General features: G+C 40.1%; 1 protein-coding gene across 1 annotated transcript in view; it reads right to left on the bottom strand.

The window, feature by feature from the left end:
* Positions 1–678: 678 nt before the first annotated feature.
* LOC144593162 (sorting nexin-31-like) overlaps positions 679–19,836 on the bottom strand; it is a 90,750-nt gene continuing 71,592 nt past the window's right edge. The window contains exons 9-14 of the mRNA XM_078398644.1: positions 19,113–19,205; positions 17,638–17,841; positions 13,350–13,442; positions 11,457–11,531; positions 5,062–5,121; positions 679–805 (exon numbers count right to left, since the gene is read on the bottom strand). Coding sequence (XP_078254770.1) covers positions 707–805; positions 5,062–5,121; positions 11,457–11,531; positions 13,350–13,442; positions 17,638–17,841; positions 19,113–19,205 — 624 coding nt within the window. The 3' untranslated portion in view covers positions 679–706. The remainder of the gene's footprint in view (positions 806–5,061; positions 5,122–11,456; positions 11,532–13,349; positions 13,443–17,637; positions 17,842–19,112; positions 19,206–19,836) is intronic.

Genomic DNA, 19,836 nt, shown 5'->3' with positions numbered 1-19,836 from the left:
TTGAAATAGTTCCACCAAGATTGTGAAAGGAAATTTATTCCTCGCTCATATCCGACTCCTTTCTAGTTGGACATGAAGTTGGACTTGAGGATACTTATTATATTCTCAAAGTCCAGAACAATGAACCAAATAGAAAATGCCAAAATATAAGCTGTGGCAATAAACTAAACATCTTTTTCCCCACTTCAAATAATGAAATTCCACAATTAATATTAGAGACTGTGCTATAATTGCTTTATCCACATTTAAAAGAAACAAAAATCTTGCCTTTGTAACTTCAACCACCTGCGCTAGTTATTTTCCAGGCATATCCACAGTAGTCCTTTTCGGTTTACATAATCCAATGCATATGGCGTGGGTAACCAGTTCCCCTTGGGAGGAATAAAACCTCCCTAACATCTTGTGTAGAAAAGAACTGCAGATGCTGGTTTAAAATCGCAGGTAGACACAAATAGCTGGAGTAACTCAGCGGGACAGGCAGCATCTCTGGAGAGAAGGAATGGGTGATGTTTCGGGTCGAGACCCTTCTTCAGACTTCTGCCTGTCCCGCTGAGTTACTCCAGCATTTTGTGTCTACCTCCCTCTCCTATTAATAAGGAGAGTAGGCAACGTGCAATCTATTCCCCCTGCAAAATTAGAAGATGACGACCAAAAGTACAGCTCTTTTCACTACTGCACCAAAATAAAGTGTTTATGTCGTCCATAATCATAACTGATCGTCAGCAATGTATTCAAAGACATTTGTTTCATCCTTTCTTGTCACTTGCTTACATTGTTTTTGTTGCACCACTCCGATAGGTTTGCTCTGGAAAATTAAATAAAATTATTGGCATTCAAATTATCACAAATCATTTATAGTTACACATAAAACGTACATTCCACTAAAACAGTTCCGTGAACTTCTACAAAGTGGAAAAATCTTCAACACATTACAAAATTGTGAAAACAATAACTTAATAATGTTTTATTCAAAATGTGCAAAGTCTACTTGTTGACCTATCATCTGCAAACTTAGTAAATAACTTCATGGTCATTCATAGATTCATAGTAACTAGCACAGAAACAGACCCTTTGACCCAATTCATCCATGCCGACCAAGGTGCCCAACTACGCTAATCCCACTTGCATGCGGTACGCCTTAGGTCACAGGTCCCCAATCTGCAAAGCAACCCTCCACTACCAGCTTCTGACTTCTACCATCAAAGCAATTTTGTAACAAACTTGCTATCCCAGCAGAGAACCCACTTTATAATCTTCTGGACTAGCCTACCATGTGACCTTTGTCAAAGTCCATGTGGACATTACCTATCACTTTGGTCTCAGTAATCCTCTTGTTTTATCCTCAAAAACACTCCGTCAAATTTTTGAGACATAAACAAAGCCATGATGACTATTCCTTATCACACCTTGCCATTCAAAATGTAAATCAATCCTGTCCTTCAGAATCCCTTCTAGTAACTTTCCACCACTTATGTCAGGTTCATCAACTTGTAGTTCCATGATTTATGCTTACAGCCCATCTTAAATAAAGGCATAACATTAGTTAAACTTCAGTCTCCCAGTACTCATCTCCGACTAATGAAGAACAAACACTTCTCCCAGGGTCCCACCTTTCTGCATTTCAAGACCTCCAACTTCCTCCTTGGTAATGTTGAAATACTTCAGGATATCACTGCTCTCTTCCCTGAACTCACGAGCTTCCATAACCTTCTGGATAGTGAATACAGACGAGAAGGATTCATTGCGGGCGGCACGGTGGCGCAGCGGTAGAGTTGCTGCCTTACAGCGAATGGTATGTAGGTTAATTGGCTGGGCAAATGTAAAAATTGTCCCTAGTGGGTGTAGGATAGTGTTAGTGTGCGGGGATCGCTGGGCGGCGCGGACCCGGTGGGCCGAAGGGCCTGTTTCTGCGCTCTATCTCCAAATCTAAATTAAGACTCACCTATCTCCTGTGGCTCCACATATCGATTACCATGCTGATCCTAAAGTAGACCTACTCTCTCCCTAGTTAACCTTTTGCTCTTAATATATTTATTGCCTTATCTACCGAGGAAATCACATCCCGTTTTTGCCCTTCTAATTTTCCTCTTAAATGTTCCCTATATCCCTTGTAATCAAGATACTTGCTTGATCCAAGCTGCATACACCTGACATATTTATTCTGTGATAATATGCACCTGTTGGTTATAACTTCTAGTGTAACAAACTTAACCAACATTCCTCAGACATGAAATATATAGGATACCCCTTAGTAAACAGGGAGGTATAGTTCATGGCAAATTAGATGCTCCATTCTCTATTTGTAAAGTTAAACCTTATTGTTGAATACAGTCAAAAATTAAACCAAACAATATACTGAGGTAGATTTTCTATCAGGCCATAGCCCACAGGTAAGATGTAAATGAACAATTCCTGATCATAAGATTATTGTCAATCTATTCTTTCAAGTGCCTACCCTGGGATATGCTGGTGCAGGAAATTGTGCATTGCCAACTTCTTCTGATTTTCCATTTTTCATGCTGGAAAATGTATCCAGCAAGTGGTGCCAGGTTGGTCTTGAGTCAATGACAGCAGTCCCACTGAGACAAAAGGGTGAAATCAACTACTGGGTGGAGTTAGCACTTTAAAAAAATGAAAGTTACAGATTCTCTCCAGGTTATGATCGCTTGACTAGTGCACAAACAGTTCATATGAGCAAGGCTGTGGGAGACTAACTGAATGGATTTCATGTTCTAGGAGCAGAATTGGGCCATTCGGCCCATCAAGTCCACTCTGCCATTCAATCATGGCTGATCTATCTTTCCCTCTCAACCCCATTCTCCTGCCTTCTCCTCATAATCCCTGAAACCCTGATGTGCCAGCTGCTGCAGGTCGCAGTCATCTTCTGCCATGTGAAAACTTAGTTCAGGGCAACATCTAAATGGTTGAGTTACACAACCTGGTCGGCCTATGCTTTTATTTAAATACATTGCTGGGCTGTCGCATTTCTGACTTTTGACTGTCTGGGTCACCCGTCGGAATGGTTACATGATTGAATGATAGAGCAGACTAGGTGGACCGAATGGCCTAATTCCACTCCTATGACTGTTGTGACCTTGGGAGGACCTGCAATTAAGTTTATTCAAGAGTGTGTTTTTTTTAATGTTTGAATGTTTTTCTTTAATTAATTTAATTTAAAAAAGAAATACAGGTCACAAGTGCTTTGAATGTCTGTGTCAGATGTTGCCACCATTGAAGGTGGGGGTTAGCCACACTGGCCATCGCATTCGCTCTGTCAGCACAGACAGACAGTTCTGTCGGGAAAAAGCTCGTCTGGAACTGCACTGATAAACCCCGACATGTCTGGAGCTGAGAAAGATTGCGTTTCATAACAAATGGTCTGGTTCAAGAACAGACAACCAGTGACTTCAGGCAGCAGAAGGTCTGCCCAAAAATGCAAAATATGATGTTATGTTTGTTTAAGAGAATAGACAAAGTAGATTCAGTGGAACTGAACTCATGTTGGTGATTATACTTTTAGGCCAGAAGTTAAATGAAAACATGCACCCTGTTTAAGTCCACCGGTGGAATATCATGTTAAACATGACCATGAATGCCAAATGTGTTCAATACCTAACAGTCAGGGCACAAATCTAAAGTCACCATATTGCTGAATTAAGAATACGTGGAAATGGGAAGTGGTTACATACACAAAACCATTTGCTGAAACAAGCAAAAATACAGAAGTAATGCTCTTTTAGGATTTTTAACTTTTAAAATGGAGAGTAAACACGTCTTGGCTAAGCCAGCAGTCAGGTGACAAATGCAAAATGCTTTAGCTTTAAAAAACAAAACGCAAAATGGAAACAGAAAAATATAAACCTCTCTTGACAATACATAATGCGATTTATATAGCAGAATCTCAGGATAGAAGATTATTTTGCATCTGTCTTCAATGAAAGGGAAAATCTGCCAATGCAACACACAAAAGAGTGAAGTAGTTTAGTTATATTTAATAGCAGTAAAAAGAAAGGCTCATGGCAGACATAACACCTACTCTGGATATTTTGCATTTTAAGTTACCAGGGGAAGAAAGGATGGACAATACGAAGGCTTGTGGCCACAATTTTCCAATTGTCTACAGACATGGCGGTGGTATGAAAGCGGTGAAGGACAGCAATTGTTATATCCCTGTTTATAAATTAACTGGGAATTCAAAGCCAATGAGTCACACATTAATAGTGAAGAAATTTTCATAGTCAATAATCTGGGACAAAAGTAATTGCATTTAGAAAATATATTGCTAATAAATGAAAGTCACAATAGATTGGCTCAATGGTGTTTGTCTAGCAATCAACTAATTATTGACAAAATAATGGAAAGGATTAAAATGGAGTTTTAAAACACATTTTTAAATAATAGACATGTTCATAAAGTTAAAGCCCATATGATGTACAGCCAGGGGCTACTTGGACATGAGAAGTCTAACGAACAGGAACTAATGAATGGTGGTTATAGATTTGGAGAAAAATGTGTAGAGATGCTCCTTGGCTAGGTGGACCATTTTTCTTTTTGATACAAATTCGTGACCTAGATATGTTTAGAGGGAATAATTTCAATGTTTGCAGATGACACACAATTCAAAAGTATAGTAAATATTAAGGATGATGTAACAGATTTTAGAACATGCACTGGTGAAGTGGGCAAGCGCAAAGAAGATGAATTTCAATGCAAAGACAGTGAAATGATTCATTTTGGTAGCAAGTTTGAATAGAGACACTTTGATTGTACAGCACTTCCAAAAACAATATTATACATCCAAAAATCCTTCAACGTGGGAACTCTTCCTTTTAACATAGTGTATCCAAACTTTAATGTTAACTAATACATCATTTAACTCCACTCCCTTCCCCATCAATTACCCTGAAGGTAATACCAGCAAAAGTCACAGTGGTAGGAATATATCCATTTTCATTCCTGAGCCAATGAGGGAGAAAAGCTCTGATTTGAAGAACGTGGAACTGAAGAAAATCACAACTTCTTTACCCTTTCCTTAAATTTTTACTCTGAATATATACTTACCAGGGTGGACTGGTCATTCCAGGATTTTGGTTTACAATCTGGTGCCACACTCTCAAACTGCTGTGGAATATAAGTTCACAAATTAATTTATGTATCTTGGCAAAACAAGTTATTATAGAGATTTGATTAACTCAAGATACAAATTCTATCCCGGAACAGCTTATGACAGGTTTATAAAATATATTATACTATTATGGTCATATTTTAAAAGCCTATAAAAGGACCTGTCATGTTAGCAGTATGTAAATGTTTGAGATTGTACAAAATAGAGAGTGCCTTTTTTAAAGTATTGAAAGCATTGTTTCAGCTTTGGCAGCATTTAATACAGTAAGGGTTGTGGAGGGGAAATACATCAACCATAGAATAATCTTCCTGAAAGGCTTGGATAAAGAGTATTGGAGCAGTGAACTACATTGGGAGTTTCAATGTTAAACATCTCAATAACAAATCTTTTATAGGAAAATCCATCAGATAGTACTGAGCCAGTTGCTGCAATTCTCACGGGCTTTTTCAATACTAATTCATGTTAGAGGAGATGTTCCTAGTATCAAGATACCTGTTTTTAGAAAAACAAAACTCTACCAATAGAAGTACAGGTTAGACTTCAACATTACATTCATTGGAGTTAAATGAAAATTTGTGTCTTTATTTTGATTGTGCTGCCTAATTATTAACAGGCTGAAAACAATGGGCAGAAAAAGCCAACTATACACTTGTATACAGAAACAACAATGAGGTAATGGAAGAAATTGCTGGAAATACACAAGTTAGGCTGCAGCTGCAAGGAAAAAAAGATGTAATGTTCAGCTCAAAATCATTAAGTCTGAGCATTAAGTCTCTTCACAGATGCTCCCTGATCTAGCAAGTATTTCCAGCATTTTCTGGTTTTATTTCAGGCTTCCAGCTTCTTCAGTATTTTATATTCAATTACTTAAGGGAGTTAGAAAGAATAGAAAGAATTGTTTGACAAACCAAACTGTGATTAGCAAAGCAAAGTCAGCCAAAAGTAATTATCTCCTGTGTAGGATGGACCGGCAGATGCTGCTTTACACTGAAGATAGACGTAAAATGCTAGAGTAATTAGGCTGCATCTCCGGAGAAAAGGTATAGGTGACGTTTCAGGTTGAAACCCTTCTGCAGACTGCGATTCAGGGGAAAGGGAAACTAGAGGTATGAAAAGCTTCAGAACAAATCAGGAGCTGGCACCGATGACCAAAGAAAGGTGGAACCCACAATGGTCCATTGTTGGCAGTGGAAGAGGTGATAACGAAGGGATACATGGATGCGGACAATGGAACTGGCAAGACGACTAGCGTGGGGGAGGGGCAGAGAGAGGGAATACAGGGGTTACTTGAAATTAGAGAAATCAATATTCATACCGCTCCGTTGTTAGTTACCCAAGTGAAATATGAGGGTTAACAGATATCTTACAGCAGCTAACAGCTATTTGCCTTTGAAGATCAGGGATCCGACATTCAAATGACACCAATACAGGAGGGATGAATTAATGCTTCTGTTTGCCCACCAACCAATTATATCACTATCCATAGATGTTAAGCGAGAACAGGTAAAATAATAAATCAAGACAAAGATACCAAACTGCCGAGCCATGCAAAAACAAGTACAGCCTTTGTAGTTAACACATTATTTATATCATCAGATGTGTTGGCACAAAGTTTCAAAAAATGAACAAGGTTAATTAACATTGGCATGGCATTGTTTCACAGCAATTCCAAACTCACATGAAAAAGAAACTGATAGTAGTTGATCATGGCAGAAAGGTACAAAAAAGCTTGAAGTGTGTTGCAATCTGTTACTGTTGTGAAAAGAGTGTATGCCAGTAACTAAACCTCCAATTCCTCTTAGATGTTTACAGTTTCTAATGGGTCTTCATGAATTTCTGAAAAGCAGCATTTGTGGTGCAAACATGACGCATGCAAGTTTCATTTCTTTTCTACGGTAGACAAGAGTCTGACAGAAATTGACAGGTAGATACTGAGAGCTTGTTTCTCAGACTGAATAATCTACAAATCGGAGACAGTCTAATAAGAAGCAGCCACGTAGGGCTAAAATAAGAAGTTGTGCTGAAGATTGCAATTTTTCACCTTCATGGACTGTGGGTACTCAGTCTTTGAGCATTAACATGGAGGGTACAGTGGCACATCTGGTAGAATTGCTGCTTCACAGCCCCAAAGACCCAGGTTTGATCCAGACCATGGGTGTTATCTGCGTGGGGTTTCCATGTTCTGTTTGTGACAGCATGGGTTTCATCTGGGTGCTCCGGTTTCCTTCCGCATCCCAAAGACATGTGGATTTGTAGGTTAATTGACCTCTTATAATTGCCCCTGGTGTGTTGGGAATGGAGGCGGAACGTGAAACAGTGTGTAGGAAGGAACTGCAGTTGCTAATTTAAGCCAAAGGTAGACACAAAATGTTGGAGTACGTAACTCAGTGGGACAGGTGCCGTCACTAGCAGAAGAAATGGGTAGAGACCCTTCTTCAGACAGAGTCTGGGGAAAGGGAGTCTAAAGATATGGAAGGGTAAGGTATGAAAAACGACAGATCAAAGCAGATGCTGATAGGGAAATGTAGACTGGTTCATTGTGGGAAAGGTAACAATGCAGCATACAATTAGTGATATTTAATCAGGAGGACAGAAGAACTAGAAGAACTAACTTGTAAACTGCCCAAGCGAAGGCCCAGGTCAGAAAGGTCAGCATGGGAATGGGAGAGGGAGTGTTTAGCAACCAGGAGATCAGGCAGGTTTAGGCAGACTGAACGGAGGTGTTCAGTGAAACAATCGCCGATATGTAGGAGTCAACACCTGGAACAGTGGTTACAGTACATGAGGTTGGAGGAGGTACAAGTGAACCTCTGCCTCATCTGAAAGGACTGTCGGGGTCCTTGGATAGAGTCGAGAGAGGAGGTATAGGGACAGGTGTTGCATCTCCTGTGGTTGCAGGGGGAAGCACCGGGGAGTGGTTTGGGTGCGAAGGGATGAGTTAACCAGGGAGTTGGAGGAAACGGTCTCTGCAGAAAACGGAGATGGGTAGATGTGCTAGTGGTGGGATCCAGTTGGAGGTGGGAAAAATGTTGAAAAATTATGTGCTGTATGCAATGGCTGATGGGGTGAAAAGTGACCTCTGCCACTGCCCGTCGCAAAATAAATGCTTTCTCATCTCCTTTCTAAAGTCACGTTCTTTTATGCTGAGCCTATGCCCTCTGGTTCTAGACTCTCCCACGAATAATCTTCATATTTTATTATGTGCACTTTTTTGACTAATCTAAGCTATTTGTTCACAAAAAACATTTCTGTAGTTAATGTTGAGCTTAAATTGCCACACTTAAAACTATTACTTTCTCCCTGGTAGGTTATTCCAAGCCCTACTCGTGACTCAAGGTGAAGTTGAAAATGTTACCGACGCGCCACATTGGTGACCTCGACGGTCCATTCACATTATGATGGACACAAGATCAAAAGCCGACCGTCCGTCCAGCTCGCAGGCCGACCAGGCCGCAGCTGTCGACGCGGTAGGCATCAAGCTCCCGACTTTCTGGACCACCCGGGCTCGCGTTTGGTTTTACCAAGCGGAGGCCCAGTTCCAGCTGCGGGGCATCACGTCGGGGTCACCAATGTGGCGCGTCGGTAGAGGCCCGAAATAAAGGCAAGGAGCCAGGTATTTTGGGGGCGTTATGGTTTATTAGACGGGTCGAGGCTGCCGGAATGGCTTCGCGCCCAAAACCTTGTCCTTATATCTGTAGTACCGAACCGCCCTCCTGGACTGGTCCATTCCCGTGCCGAGGGGTCGGTAGTGGTATGGCCTGACCCTTGGGAGCCGCCACAACCTCCAGTTTAACACTATCTTGGATATTTGCTAACACTATTCCAGGATCATCCTAGAATGCAAAGATAACTTGATTTCTAGAATTATTAGTTGTTTTAAATCCTCACTCTATGATGGCACCAGAGTATTGTAATTTTCTGTGTGTTCTTCCCAGAGGAGTCCCAATCTCCTAACCCACCTCCTTGCAACCCTTGCATTAAAAAAAATCTGCTCTTTGTAGTTGTAATGCTCTTACACTAACATAATATTCTGCATTCTGCTATTTATCCCAAGATCCTAATTGCCATACAATGAACATGGTTGGTTGGTGACTTCAATTATCTCCTGCTAAAACACTTTACTGCATATATTTTAGGGGCAAGTGTTGCATTACCAAGTCTGTCATATTTGCAATCATCCAGGGCTTGATTTGTCATGGAGTCTCTTTGGCTCACCAATTGAAAATTGACAATAATTGGTCATGCATTGTACATTTCTGATTCTTATTGTCTTATACTAAATATCTAGGTGCTGGTTTTCATTAGAGATGACTTAAATTTCTATTATGGAACTCTCATCAATACTTCACAACCAAGAGTATATTCCAAGTATTCATTTTTTTCATTTAGAGTGGATGTGGGTAGAGTGGATGTGGACAGGTACATGGATTAGAAAGATTTAGAGGGATATGGGCCTAATGCAGACAAACGGGACTAATTCAGGAAGATACCTTGGTTGGCATGGACTAGTTGGGCCGAAAGGCCTCATTCTGCGCTTTACACAACTCCATGACAACGACAGGAAAATAAAAAAAGATCTGCAGATGCTGTAAATCTAAAAGATAAATATAAAATGCTGGTAACACTCAGTAGGTCAGGCAATTTACATCTATGGAAATATGAGCAATTCTCAGGCCCAATTCCTTTTCTGGGAACTGAGAAAGAGAATCAAATTAGTCCAGTCAGCATGGAAGTTAAGGAGGGGGAAAAGGTGAAGCCAAGTGACTTTCTGTTAGGTGAGAATGGATGTCGTAATGTTGCTGTTAAGGAGTAATTAAAATCAGATTAAGCATCTTTACGTAAATTATTGCTGGTGGTATGGCTCCGGAACACGGCCAACATCCAAACTATACAATATAAATCAAGAAACAAGGAAAAACTGTGCTTAAATGATGGCAGGCAAAAATGGCCAGTCCCCATACATACAGGAAGAGTGATCTAGTTACCTAAAGCTTGAGAATTCTTTGTCAAATCCTCCAAACTCCAATGTGCCCAAATGCAGATGAGATGCTCTCCCTCAAGCTTGTCTTGGGCCTTGTTGCAACACGTTAGGAAGCAACAGACAGAAAGATCGAAGTGGGGGTGCAATGATGACTTAAACTGGCAGACAACTGAAAGCGTAGGGATACTCCTGCAGATGGAACACAGGGTGCTCCGTCCGCAAAGCTTTTCTAATGGCCGTTATTATAGCAAAGTGAAAACAGCAGGCAGATAGTGCACAGCAAGCTCTGACAAATACAACAATGACAATATAATATAGAAATTTCCATCACAGTATAACTTGCCAATATGATCATGACCAGCTAATGTGAATCAGTGCTATTGAGGAATAATTATTGGCCCAACATCAGGGATAGCTTCACTGTTCTTCTCTGAAACGTTGCCTTGGAAGGGGCCCTAGTTTAACAGCTAATCCTAGAATCAGCACCACCTTGGTGTGCTCTGGAATCCATTTAGAATTTTGCGCTCGACACTCTGGAGTGGGACTCAAGGGTTGAGGACATACTCAACAGAACCAGACCTGACAACAATGATTCTCCAGCATAAAAAAACAAGAGCATGATCAGGAAAACTAGGCATCCGGGATAAATTGCCTATTCCGTTACATAATTGAGAAAGAAACAGGAATAGCGAGTAACCAGGAACAATAGACGAGTAAAAATAAAACTAGCTGCAGAAAGATATGGGGGAAAAAAGACTAGATGCTGTGAGGAGGGCAAGACAAAAGGTAGTGGTGGGGGAACAAGTGGAAAAGAGAATAAAGGATAGAGAAATGTAATAACAAAATTAGAATTTGAGAATTTATTTAAGAATCGTAAACCTTCACTGCACACAGGAACAAGACTGAACATTGTAAACCCACAGCTTGATTGGCATTTAATTAATTATCATTCCATTAAACTGTATTTACAATATTGAGTACCAGGAAGCTTTTGGGAGTACCAGGAAGCTCGTGCAGGGACCAGGTAGTTCTTGCGGGAACCAGGAAGCTCGTGCGGGAACCAGGAAGCTCGTGCGGGAACCAGAAAGCTCGTGCGGGAACCAGAAAGCTCGTGCGGGGACCAGGAAGCTTTTTGCAGTGGAATATGCAATTATGTGCAGCTCAGCAAATTTTCAATATTGCTGATTGTGTGAAATAAAAAGCAGAACATGCAACTTGTGGTGTACCCCATTCTCCTGAAACTGCTGCAGATTTCTTCTGGATTCACGGCAGATTTTCACATATAAACACCAGGCACTGTCAATGTGATTATTTTCTCTGCAGGGTGTAGCTAAATATTTCAACACTTACCATTTCTGCATGGTTCCCAGCTAACTTTGGTTTATCTGTTGAGATTTCCTTTAGGCAACTGCCCAGTAGAAAGGCCTGCAAAACGTTCAACAATTAGCAAAGCATGAAATAATACAGACACTTCAGAAATAACATTTTGATGGTTCATACCAAGAGATTAAATGTTTGGATTAAATGGATATAATTGTAAAAGCACCCCAAAGACCCATCCAGAAAACTAGGCCGTTCTACTAATTAATTCCGATCTGAGACAGAGACAAAAAGGGACAATAAACTGCCCATAACATTTACAGCCACTGAATTCCACATAGCTACATAAAGGTCTTATGAATTATGAATCGAACAACATTCCACCCTCTTACCAGTATTTTTAGTTCATGCTGAGCCTTTTGATAAGAGTGTCTCCCTAAAATAAAGGGCAAGTGACCAAAGATTGCTGGTTCCACCTTAAAAATCCATCTTTCTTAAAGCATATTATAGATTCTAGATGTGGGAAGATTGTTCCCGATGTTGGGGGAGTCCAGAACCAGGGGTCACAGCTTAAGGATAAGGGGGAAGTCTTTTAGGACCAAGATGAGAAAACATTTCTTCACACAGAGAGTGGTGAGTCTGTGGAATTCTCTGCCACAGAAGGTAGTTGAGGCCAGTTCATTGGCTATATTTAAGAGGGAGTTAGATGTGGCCCTTTTTGTTAAAGGGATCAGGGGGTATGGAGAGAAGGCAGGTACGGGTTACTGAGCTGGATGATCAGCCATGATCATATTGAATGGCGGTGCAGGCTCGAAGGGCCGAATGGCCTACTCCTGCACCTATTTTCTATATTTCTATGTTTCTATAACAAATGGCTGAGGTTTTTGCTCAAACACTTTGACATGCTCCAACTAGGATGGAAGAGATAATCTAATGGACAGGGAATACCCAAGAATGGAAAATTCACTACACCTAGGGAATAAAGAAACATTAAGGCATTTATAAAGAAAATACAGCTACCTAGTGAATTTGTTTGTAAAATGACCCTACAAATAAACTAGAGGAAGCAATGTAAATGATTCACTTCTTAAATGATCAAAATAGCAAGGTAGTGGTTGATAAAATGAACAGCACTCAGTACGTGATTGAAAGATTACCAAAATTCTCAATTTTAATATACTGATATACTTAATATAGGGATTAAGAAGAAAAAAAAACTTTCCTTAATTTATAGTTTAATTAATGGCCATTCTTTCATCAATATTTATTGGTTGTTGATTTTACTCAGTGAGAAATAGCTTCTTTCTTGATGGCTTTTCCTTGCTCCTTCCCCCTTTATAGGGAGGGGGAGTGAACAAGAAAAAACTATCAAAGAGCAAAACAGTTCTCATATTCACTAAATATTAGAAACAGCCACTAAAATGAAGAACCAAAATTGAAGAGGTCAAAATCAGTGGAGCTGAATGGCCTCCCCCACCTGTATTTTTTCGCTCCACCAACTGGACCTCCTGTCAACAACTGCCAAAACACCAACATATTTCAGGCAGATGCCAACATTGATTTAGAGTACCTGGAATACTCCATAGAAATAGAATCCTGTGCCTTGTAAGCAAACTCATGATATGGTGAGAAATCAAAGTTCCTACTTTCCCAGCAGTTATTGTGTTCCTTCAAAAATATGGTATTAAACGGAAAAAATCTAGAGTAAAAGGGTCTTCTCATTAACTACTCGACAGTAAGAAGACAGACTTTCATTTCCTCTATCCACGAGCTTCAAATAACGTGCACACAAATTGTTTCAACAGGTTCTGGACTATTCATAATGATTCAAACAGCTGGGAACAAATGCCCTTTAGAAGGATAAAGCTATTATTCTGTTGCTCTGGATTCCCATTCTCAATGCTTCTTTAAATCTGCGCCAACCTGGTGTGTGTAAATCGTGACCCATTGCCATAAATCTTGGCTATCCTGATATTCAAAATTCAGTTTCAGTTCCACTTCTTCTTGTTGTGGTATCTGTAAAAGAATGCTAAAGTTTAGAAATGATTTGCCTAGAGTTAAAATTAGACCAAAATAAAATTATTTTAAATGCCAGCCGAGCTAAATTTTTCCTGAATTACTAGACTGCCCCAAATCCTGCATTAATTACCATGGAAACACATGTTCAATTGAACTTCATTGAAATATTCCTGGAAAGGTCAGAGGGTGGTTGAGAATGAAAAGCAGCAGCTACTGGAAACACAGGATCAAATTGCAAAGGGATATTCTGTAAAGTCTTCACGGAAGTCTGTGTTGAGTCCAGAGGGAGTGGAGACCACTTTGTGGGCAGCAAACATTAACCTGGAAGTAGTACAGGATCATTGCTTAGAAAAGTTACCCAAGTAGCCGTAGCAGATGGAATTTCCGCCTCAGGCTGACTCCTGTGGTTGCAGATAATTTTCTTCTCTATCTTTTCAGAGGCGATGCCTGCAGAACAAGCCATAGGTAGGGCAGGAGAGACATGACAGGGCAAATGGGTGGATAGTTCGTGATGTGATGTATTCCTCTTGCCATTCACGTTGGACTTCTGTTTGACTCAGATTATCTGAATGCTACAGTAATTCCTCTGGTCATACAGCAGAGGTTTCCTAATGTTGTTACATTTCCTCAAGAAGCAGTTATGAAATCCTTGAATCTTTTCCCTGAGAACTCATACCATAACAGAGCTTGGAATAGATGTATTTTGCAGAAGTCTGGTGTTAGGCATTGGTACATCACAGACAATAGAGTGCAATTGGTCTTCACGCCTTGCCAGAGAACTTGTCAGTTTTTATGTAACCTTGGCATTGGGGTTATTCAGAAGGATCACTCAACATCTTGGGCTAGGACAAAGTAAGAGGCTTTTTTGGTCACATATATAATTTCCAGCGTAAGCACTGATAATCAGAGTGCATTGCTCCAAGTTAGAGTGCACCAGAGGGTTGTGAGACATTCACTTAGCCCAAAGGGGAAGAGTTGTCAAGACAAAAAGACAAGTTAATTCTTGATGGCAATGCTCACCCTGGGAAGATGGCAGTCCACTTATGGTTTACCCTTCCAGAAGATGCAGCCACCATCTTGTTTCTTGAGGTGACACTCTCCTGCCCATTGTGTTTCCCTCAAACAGCAATGTCAGTGCCAAAGCACCAGTTTTCCTGAGCCATGATAGTGAAGCAACATCAAGTCTATTGTTGTTGGGGCTGTCCATGAAGGATCTGCCATTCCAGATCCCCAACTTCATATTCAGGAGGAGAATTTACTAGCGTGCGACTCTGTTAACAATTGTACATGAGCCACTTGACAGAGCATGATCTTGGTCCAGAAAAGAGAAGGTGCAAGACAACTGTAAAACTGGCCCTGCTGCAGGGCATGTATTCACATGTAGGTGGGCACACTCCAGCACCTGTCTGCATGTTGGCAACACAATGGGCTCATGATGAGAATGTTTGCGGAACCTCCACTTTTCAGATGGTTTACTTCCCCAACTACAGTGCCCTCCATAATGTTTGGGACAGACCCATCATTTATTTATTTGCCTCTGTACTCCACAATTTGAGATTTGTAATAGAAAAATATCACATGTGGTTAAAGTGCACATTGTCAGATTTTAATAAAGTCCATTTTTATACATTTTGGTTGCACCATGTAGAAATTACAGCAGTATTAATACATAGTCGTCGTCCCCATTTCAAGGCACCATAATGTTAGGCACACTGCAATGTCATGTAAATAAAAGTAGTCATGTTTAGTATTTTGTTGCATATCCTTTGCATGCAATGACTGCTTGAAATCTGAGATTCATGGACACAGTTGCTGGGTGTCTTCTCTGGTGAAGCACTGCCAGGCCTGTATTGCAGCCATCTTTAGCTTATGCTTGTTTTGGGGCTAATCCCCTTCAGTTTTCTCTTCAGCATATAAAAGACATGCTCAATTGGGTTCAGATCGGGTGATTGACTTGGCCACTCAAGAATTTACCATTTTTTAGCTTTTAAAAACTCTTTTGTTGCTTTAGCTGTATGTTTGGGTTCATTGTCTTGCTGTCGAATGAACCGCCGGCCAATGTTTTGAGGCATTTGTTTGAACTTGAGCAGGTAGGATGTGTCTATACACTTCAGAATTCATTATGCTACTACCACGAGCAGTTATATCATCAACGACGATAAATGAGCCAATACCTTCAGCAGCCATACATGCCCAGGCCATAACACTCCCACCACCGTGTTTCACAGGTGAGGTGGTATGCTTTGGATCTTGGGCAGTTCCTTCTCCCCTACATACTTTGCTCTTGCCATCACTCTGATACAAGTTAATCTTCATTTCATCTGTCCACAAGACCTTTTTCCAGAACTGTGGTTGCTCTTTTGAGTACTTCTTGGCAAACTGTAACCTGGCCATCCTATTTTTGTGGCTTTCCAGTGGTTTGCATCTTGCAGTGTAGCCTCTGTATTTCGGTTCATGAAGTCTTCTGCAGACTGTGGTTATTGACAAATCCATACCCGACTCCTGAAGAGTGTTTCTGATCTGTCGGACAGGTGTTTGGGGATTTTTCTTTATTATAGAAAGAATTCTTCTGTCATCAGCTGTAGAGGTCTTCCTTGGCCTGCCAGTCCCTTTGCGATTAGTAAGCTCACGAGTGCTCTCTTTCTTCTTAATGATGTTCCAAACAGTTGATTTTGGTAAGCCTAAGATTTGGCTGATGTCTCTAACAGTTTTATTTGTGTCTCTCAGTCCCATAATGGCTTCGTTGACTTTCATTGGCACAACTTTGGTCCTCATGTTGATAAACAGCAATAAAAGTTTCCAAAGGTGATGGAAAGACTGGAGGAAAGACTAGGTGCTGAGAGCTCTCTTAATACTTGCATTGAGGAGGCAATTAAACGCACCTGAGCAATTACAAACACGTGAAGCCATGTGTCCCAAACATTATGGTGCCCTGAAATGGGACGACTATGTATAAACACTGCTGTAATTTCTACATGGTGAAACCAAAATGTATAAAAATGGCATTTATTAAAATCTGACAATGTGCATTTTAGCCACATGTGATTTTTTTCTATTACAAATCTCAAATTGTGGAGTACAGAGGCAAATAAATAAATGATGGGTCTTTGTTCCAAACATCATGGAGGGCGTTGTATGACTCAATGTGGCAGAAAATTATGGTTGTGATCAGGTCTGTTGATCTGAAGAATGCTGGGTCCATCTATAGCATGCTGCTTTGGTTGTGAAGCACGCTTCCATAACTTTGTCCTGGTTCCATCAGGTAGGTACTTTAAGATCCTGGATGGCTTGCTCCCAGAATGTTCTTCTGTACTGGACTGTGTTGGCCTTGTCTGATGATGATATTTAAGTGAGGAAGATGACAGGCCACAAAGTTCCAGATTGAAACCAGCCTTTACCTTATCTCACTCAGGAATTTAGAATCTGTTTATAACTATACATACAAAATTTATAATGAAGAAATTTCAGTATGTCAAATAAAATTTAAAATAATTGATTCGGTTACCCTGTCTAATAAATGTTTAGTCCTACAGAAAAGCTCATGTCAAATCCCACTTAGGAAGATTTTCACCCCACGTCTCAGACATCTTCTTTAATAGGATTTGACAAGTGCTTTTCTCACAATAAATTACCAATCCTTGTCGCAAGGTTCCTTCCCACTCTGTGGAATCAGTTCATGCTCAAATTCCCCTCTTTCTGCTCAAATAATCATTTTAATACCATCTTCAAATATTTTTTATAGTTAAAATCCATTACAAGCCCCAGAAGGGATAAATAGGTAGATTGTTTTTAAAAAAATGCTTTAATAAACAACCAATTGCCCATGAAATTTAAGTCAAATAAACCTCAGACATACATCTGTCTCACATTTTGTTGACAACAGATTTAAATAAATCTCAGCCATGGCTGATAGTAACACCTTTGCTAACTTGGGTGTTTATTTTAACATGTTCTCGAAAAGCCAAAAAAAGCAGTTGTTCTTTATAGGATGCAGCTGTTTCATAACGGTAAATAAAAGATTAAAAAAATATTTTCTCAAAGGTTTTACTAATGATACACAGGATTCTTCTCAGAAATGTAACAATCCTTTCAAAAAAATATTTTAAACAAACTAAATCATCAGGAATCGCCATTTGGTAGACATGCGGGAATATTAGGTCATACTGTCATCATTTTAAGTAATATTACTTGCCTGCACACTGATTCTCCAACATCTTATTCTGTTAACCTTGAAACTGGCCTCTTTGATGTGGTTACTTGGTAACTGAATGCAGCAGTTAATTTCATTATTGCCCACACGAACAGAAGCAGGACAGTTAGGCTCTGGGTAATCACAGATGCAGGCCTCAAACTGCAAGTAGCCATAAAACTTCACTTCCTCCATAAGTTCAAGGAACTGAGGAAGAACAATTTAAAAATAAACGGGAAAATGATCAAAAGTGAACTTCTCTTTCAGGTTCTCACCAGCCCAGCAGCTGCCACTGCCAGATGATGGGTGTTAAACCAAAAATGCACAGAACATATATAGAACACCAAAGCCCACAATGTCCGTGACGAACATGATGCTAAATTAATCTCCTCCGCCTGCATGAGATCCATATCTTTCCATTTACTTCATTTCCATGTGCCTATCTAAATACGTCTCAAATGCCCTATCACATCTGCCTCCCGCCACCACCCCTGGCAGCACATTCCAGGCACCCACCATTTTCTGTGTAAAAAAAACTTGCCCTGCACATCTCCTTTAAACTTTGCCCCCTCTTCTTAATGCTATGCCCCCTGGTCTTTGACATTGTCACCCTTATAAAAAGGTTCTGACCGTCTATCCTATCTATGCCTCACATAATTTAAAAATTAAATCCTGAATTAAACCATGTTATTGTGCAAGATGGAAGTAGATTTTAATCAAAGATGTTGATGTTTTGTTCTTTTAACCACAAATCTCATGGGAATATTTAGATTTTACTCAAATTGATGGCAGATTTACAGGTTTGTGCAAAGCCATATACAAAGGTGTGAAGAAGTCACAGGACATAGACTAATATAAAGATTGTTCTTTGCAGCAGAATACTTAAATAGCAACGTTATCATAAAGATCCCAAGAGCTTCTTAGCGGTATTGTTGAGCAAATTTTATCACCAATACACATATGACAGTAGGGCAGTAATTTGATCAAAGAGGGCATCTATGTAAATCTTTCCACTAGGCATTGCATCCATTTTGATTTTTGATAACAGGAAAATAATGCAACTTGCTGCGTCCAGTGACACATCCCAATATGTACAGCTCTTCCTACACCCTTCAGTGCCAATGCCCTTTTGCCCTCATGATCCAGAAAGTGTAAGTTGCTAATGGAGCAGTGCAAGAAACAAGGAACCTGGGATCGTGGTGAGCTATGGAACTAACAATGTCCCCTTAATCAATAAACTAAATATATTGGATTTCAGTGATATAAACAGTGATATATAGCATCAAATTAGAAAATAAAGAGAGAACCATAACATTTAAAAACAGAAAAGTAAAACATATCTTTAAAAAAAATACTTCTGATCCAAAACTCACAGGATCTCTCAGCTTCATCACAGGTTACTCAACAGTACACATATTAAGAGCAACTAACAGTTCATGGCTGATTTTTTCCATCAAATTCTGACTAATTGATTGTACCTCTCTTTTCTTTCCAGCCTCCTGGAAAGCTTTCAATTTTCGGTATTGGTTCGGAGTAGGTTTAACCCAGTCTCTCTCCAGTTCATATTTAGCCTGATAACGGAAGCAATGTAAAGGGAGTGGTGAGAATAAGTGAGGAAACAATAAAATTACAGCTGTTTACTTTTCTGTAATCATTCCAGGAAGGACATGCTGTAAACATCTTGTACAATTGATACTAAGAGCAACATGTTACCAAAAAGCATCATAATCTGATTATCTAGTAACTCCGAGTTCAACACTCACTCCCCCTCCTCTCTGGTGAAACAAGTTCAGAGTTCTCCTGATCCTTACTTTTCACCCTACCAGCCTCCGCATCCAATACATCTTTCAACATTTCCATCACATTCAACATGATCCCACCATAAGTCATCTTCCTGTCTCCACTCCTTTCCGCTTTCCTTAGAGAGCCCTCTCTCCATGTCTCCTTGGTTTACTCTTCCATTCCCACCCGATCCACTCCCTTCCCAGGCAATTTCCCCCACAACACGGGAAATGCAATACCTTCCCCTTCTTTCATAGCACCTCTTCCAACCTTGACTATTGCATTCGGGGGGGGAGAGATGGGGGGGTTGATGCGATGCTCCAGATGTGGCTTCTGATGATAATAATAATAATAATAATATATTTATTTTATATAGCGCCTTAACACATGCACAAAGCGCTTTACAAATACAATTAACAT

The sequence above is a fragment of the Rhinoraja longicauda genome, chromosome 4 (genome assembly GCF_053455715.1).
Source record: "Rhinoraja longicauda isolate Sanriku21f chromosome 4, sRhiLon1.1, whole genome shotgun sequence".
In the NCBI taxonomy this organism is placed as follows: Eukaryota; Metazoa; Chordata; class Chondrichthyes; order Rajiformes; family Arhynchobatidae; genus Rhinoraja; species Rhinoraja longicauda.
This window is presented reverse-complemented; position numbering and strand designations above follow the sequence as displayed.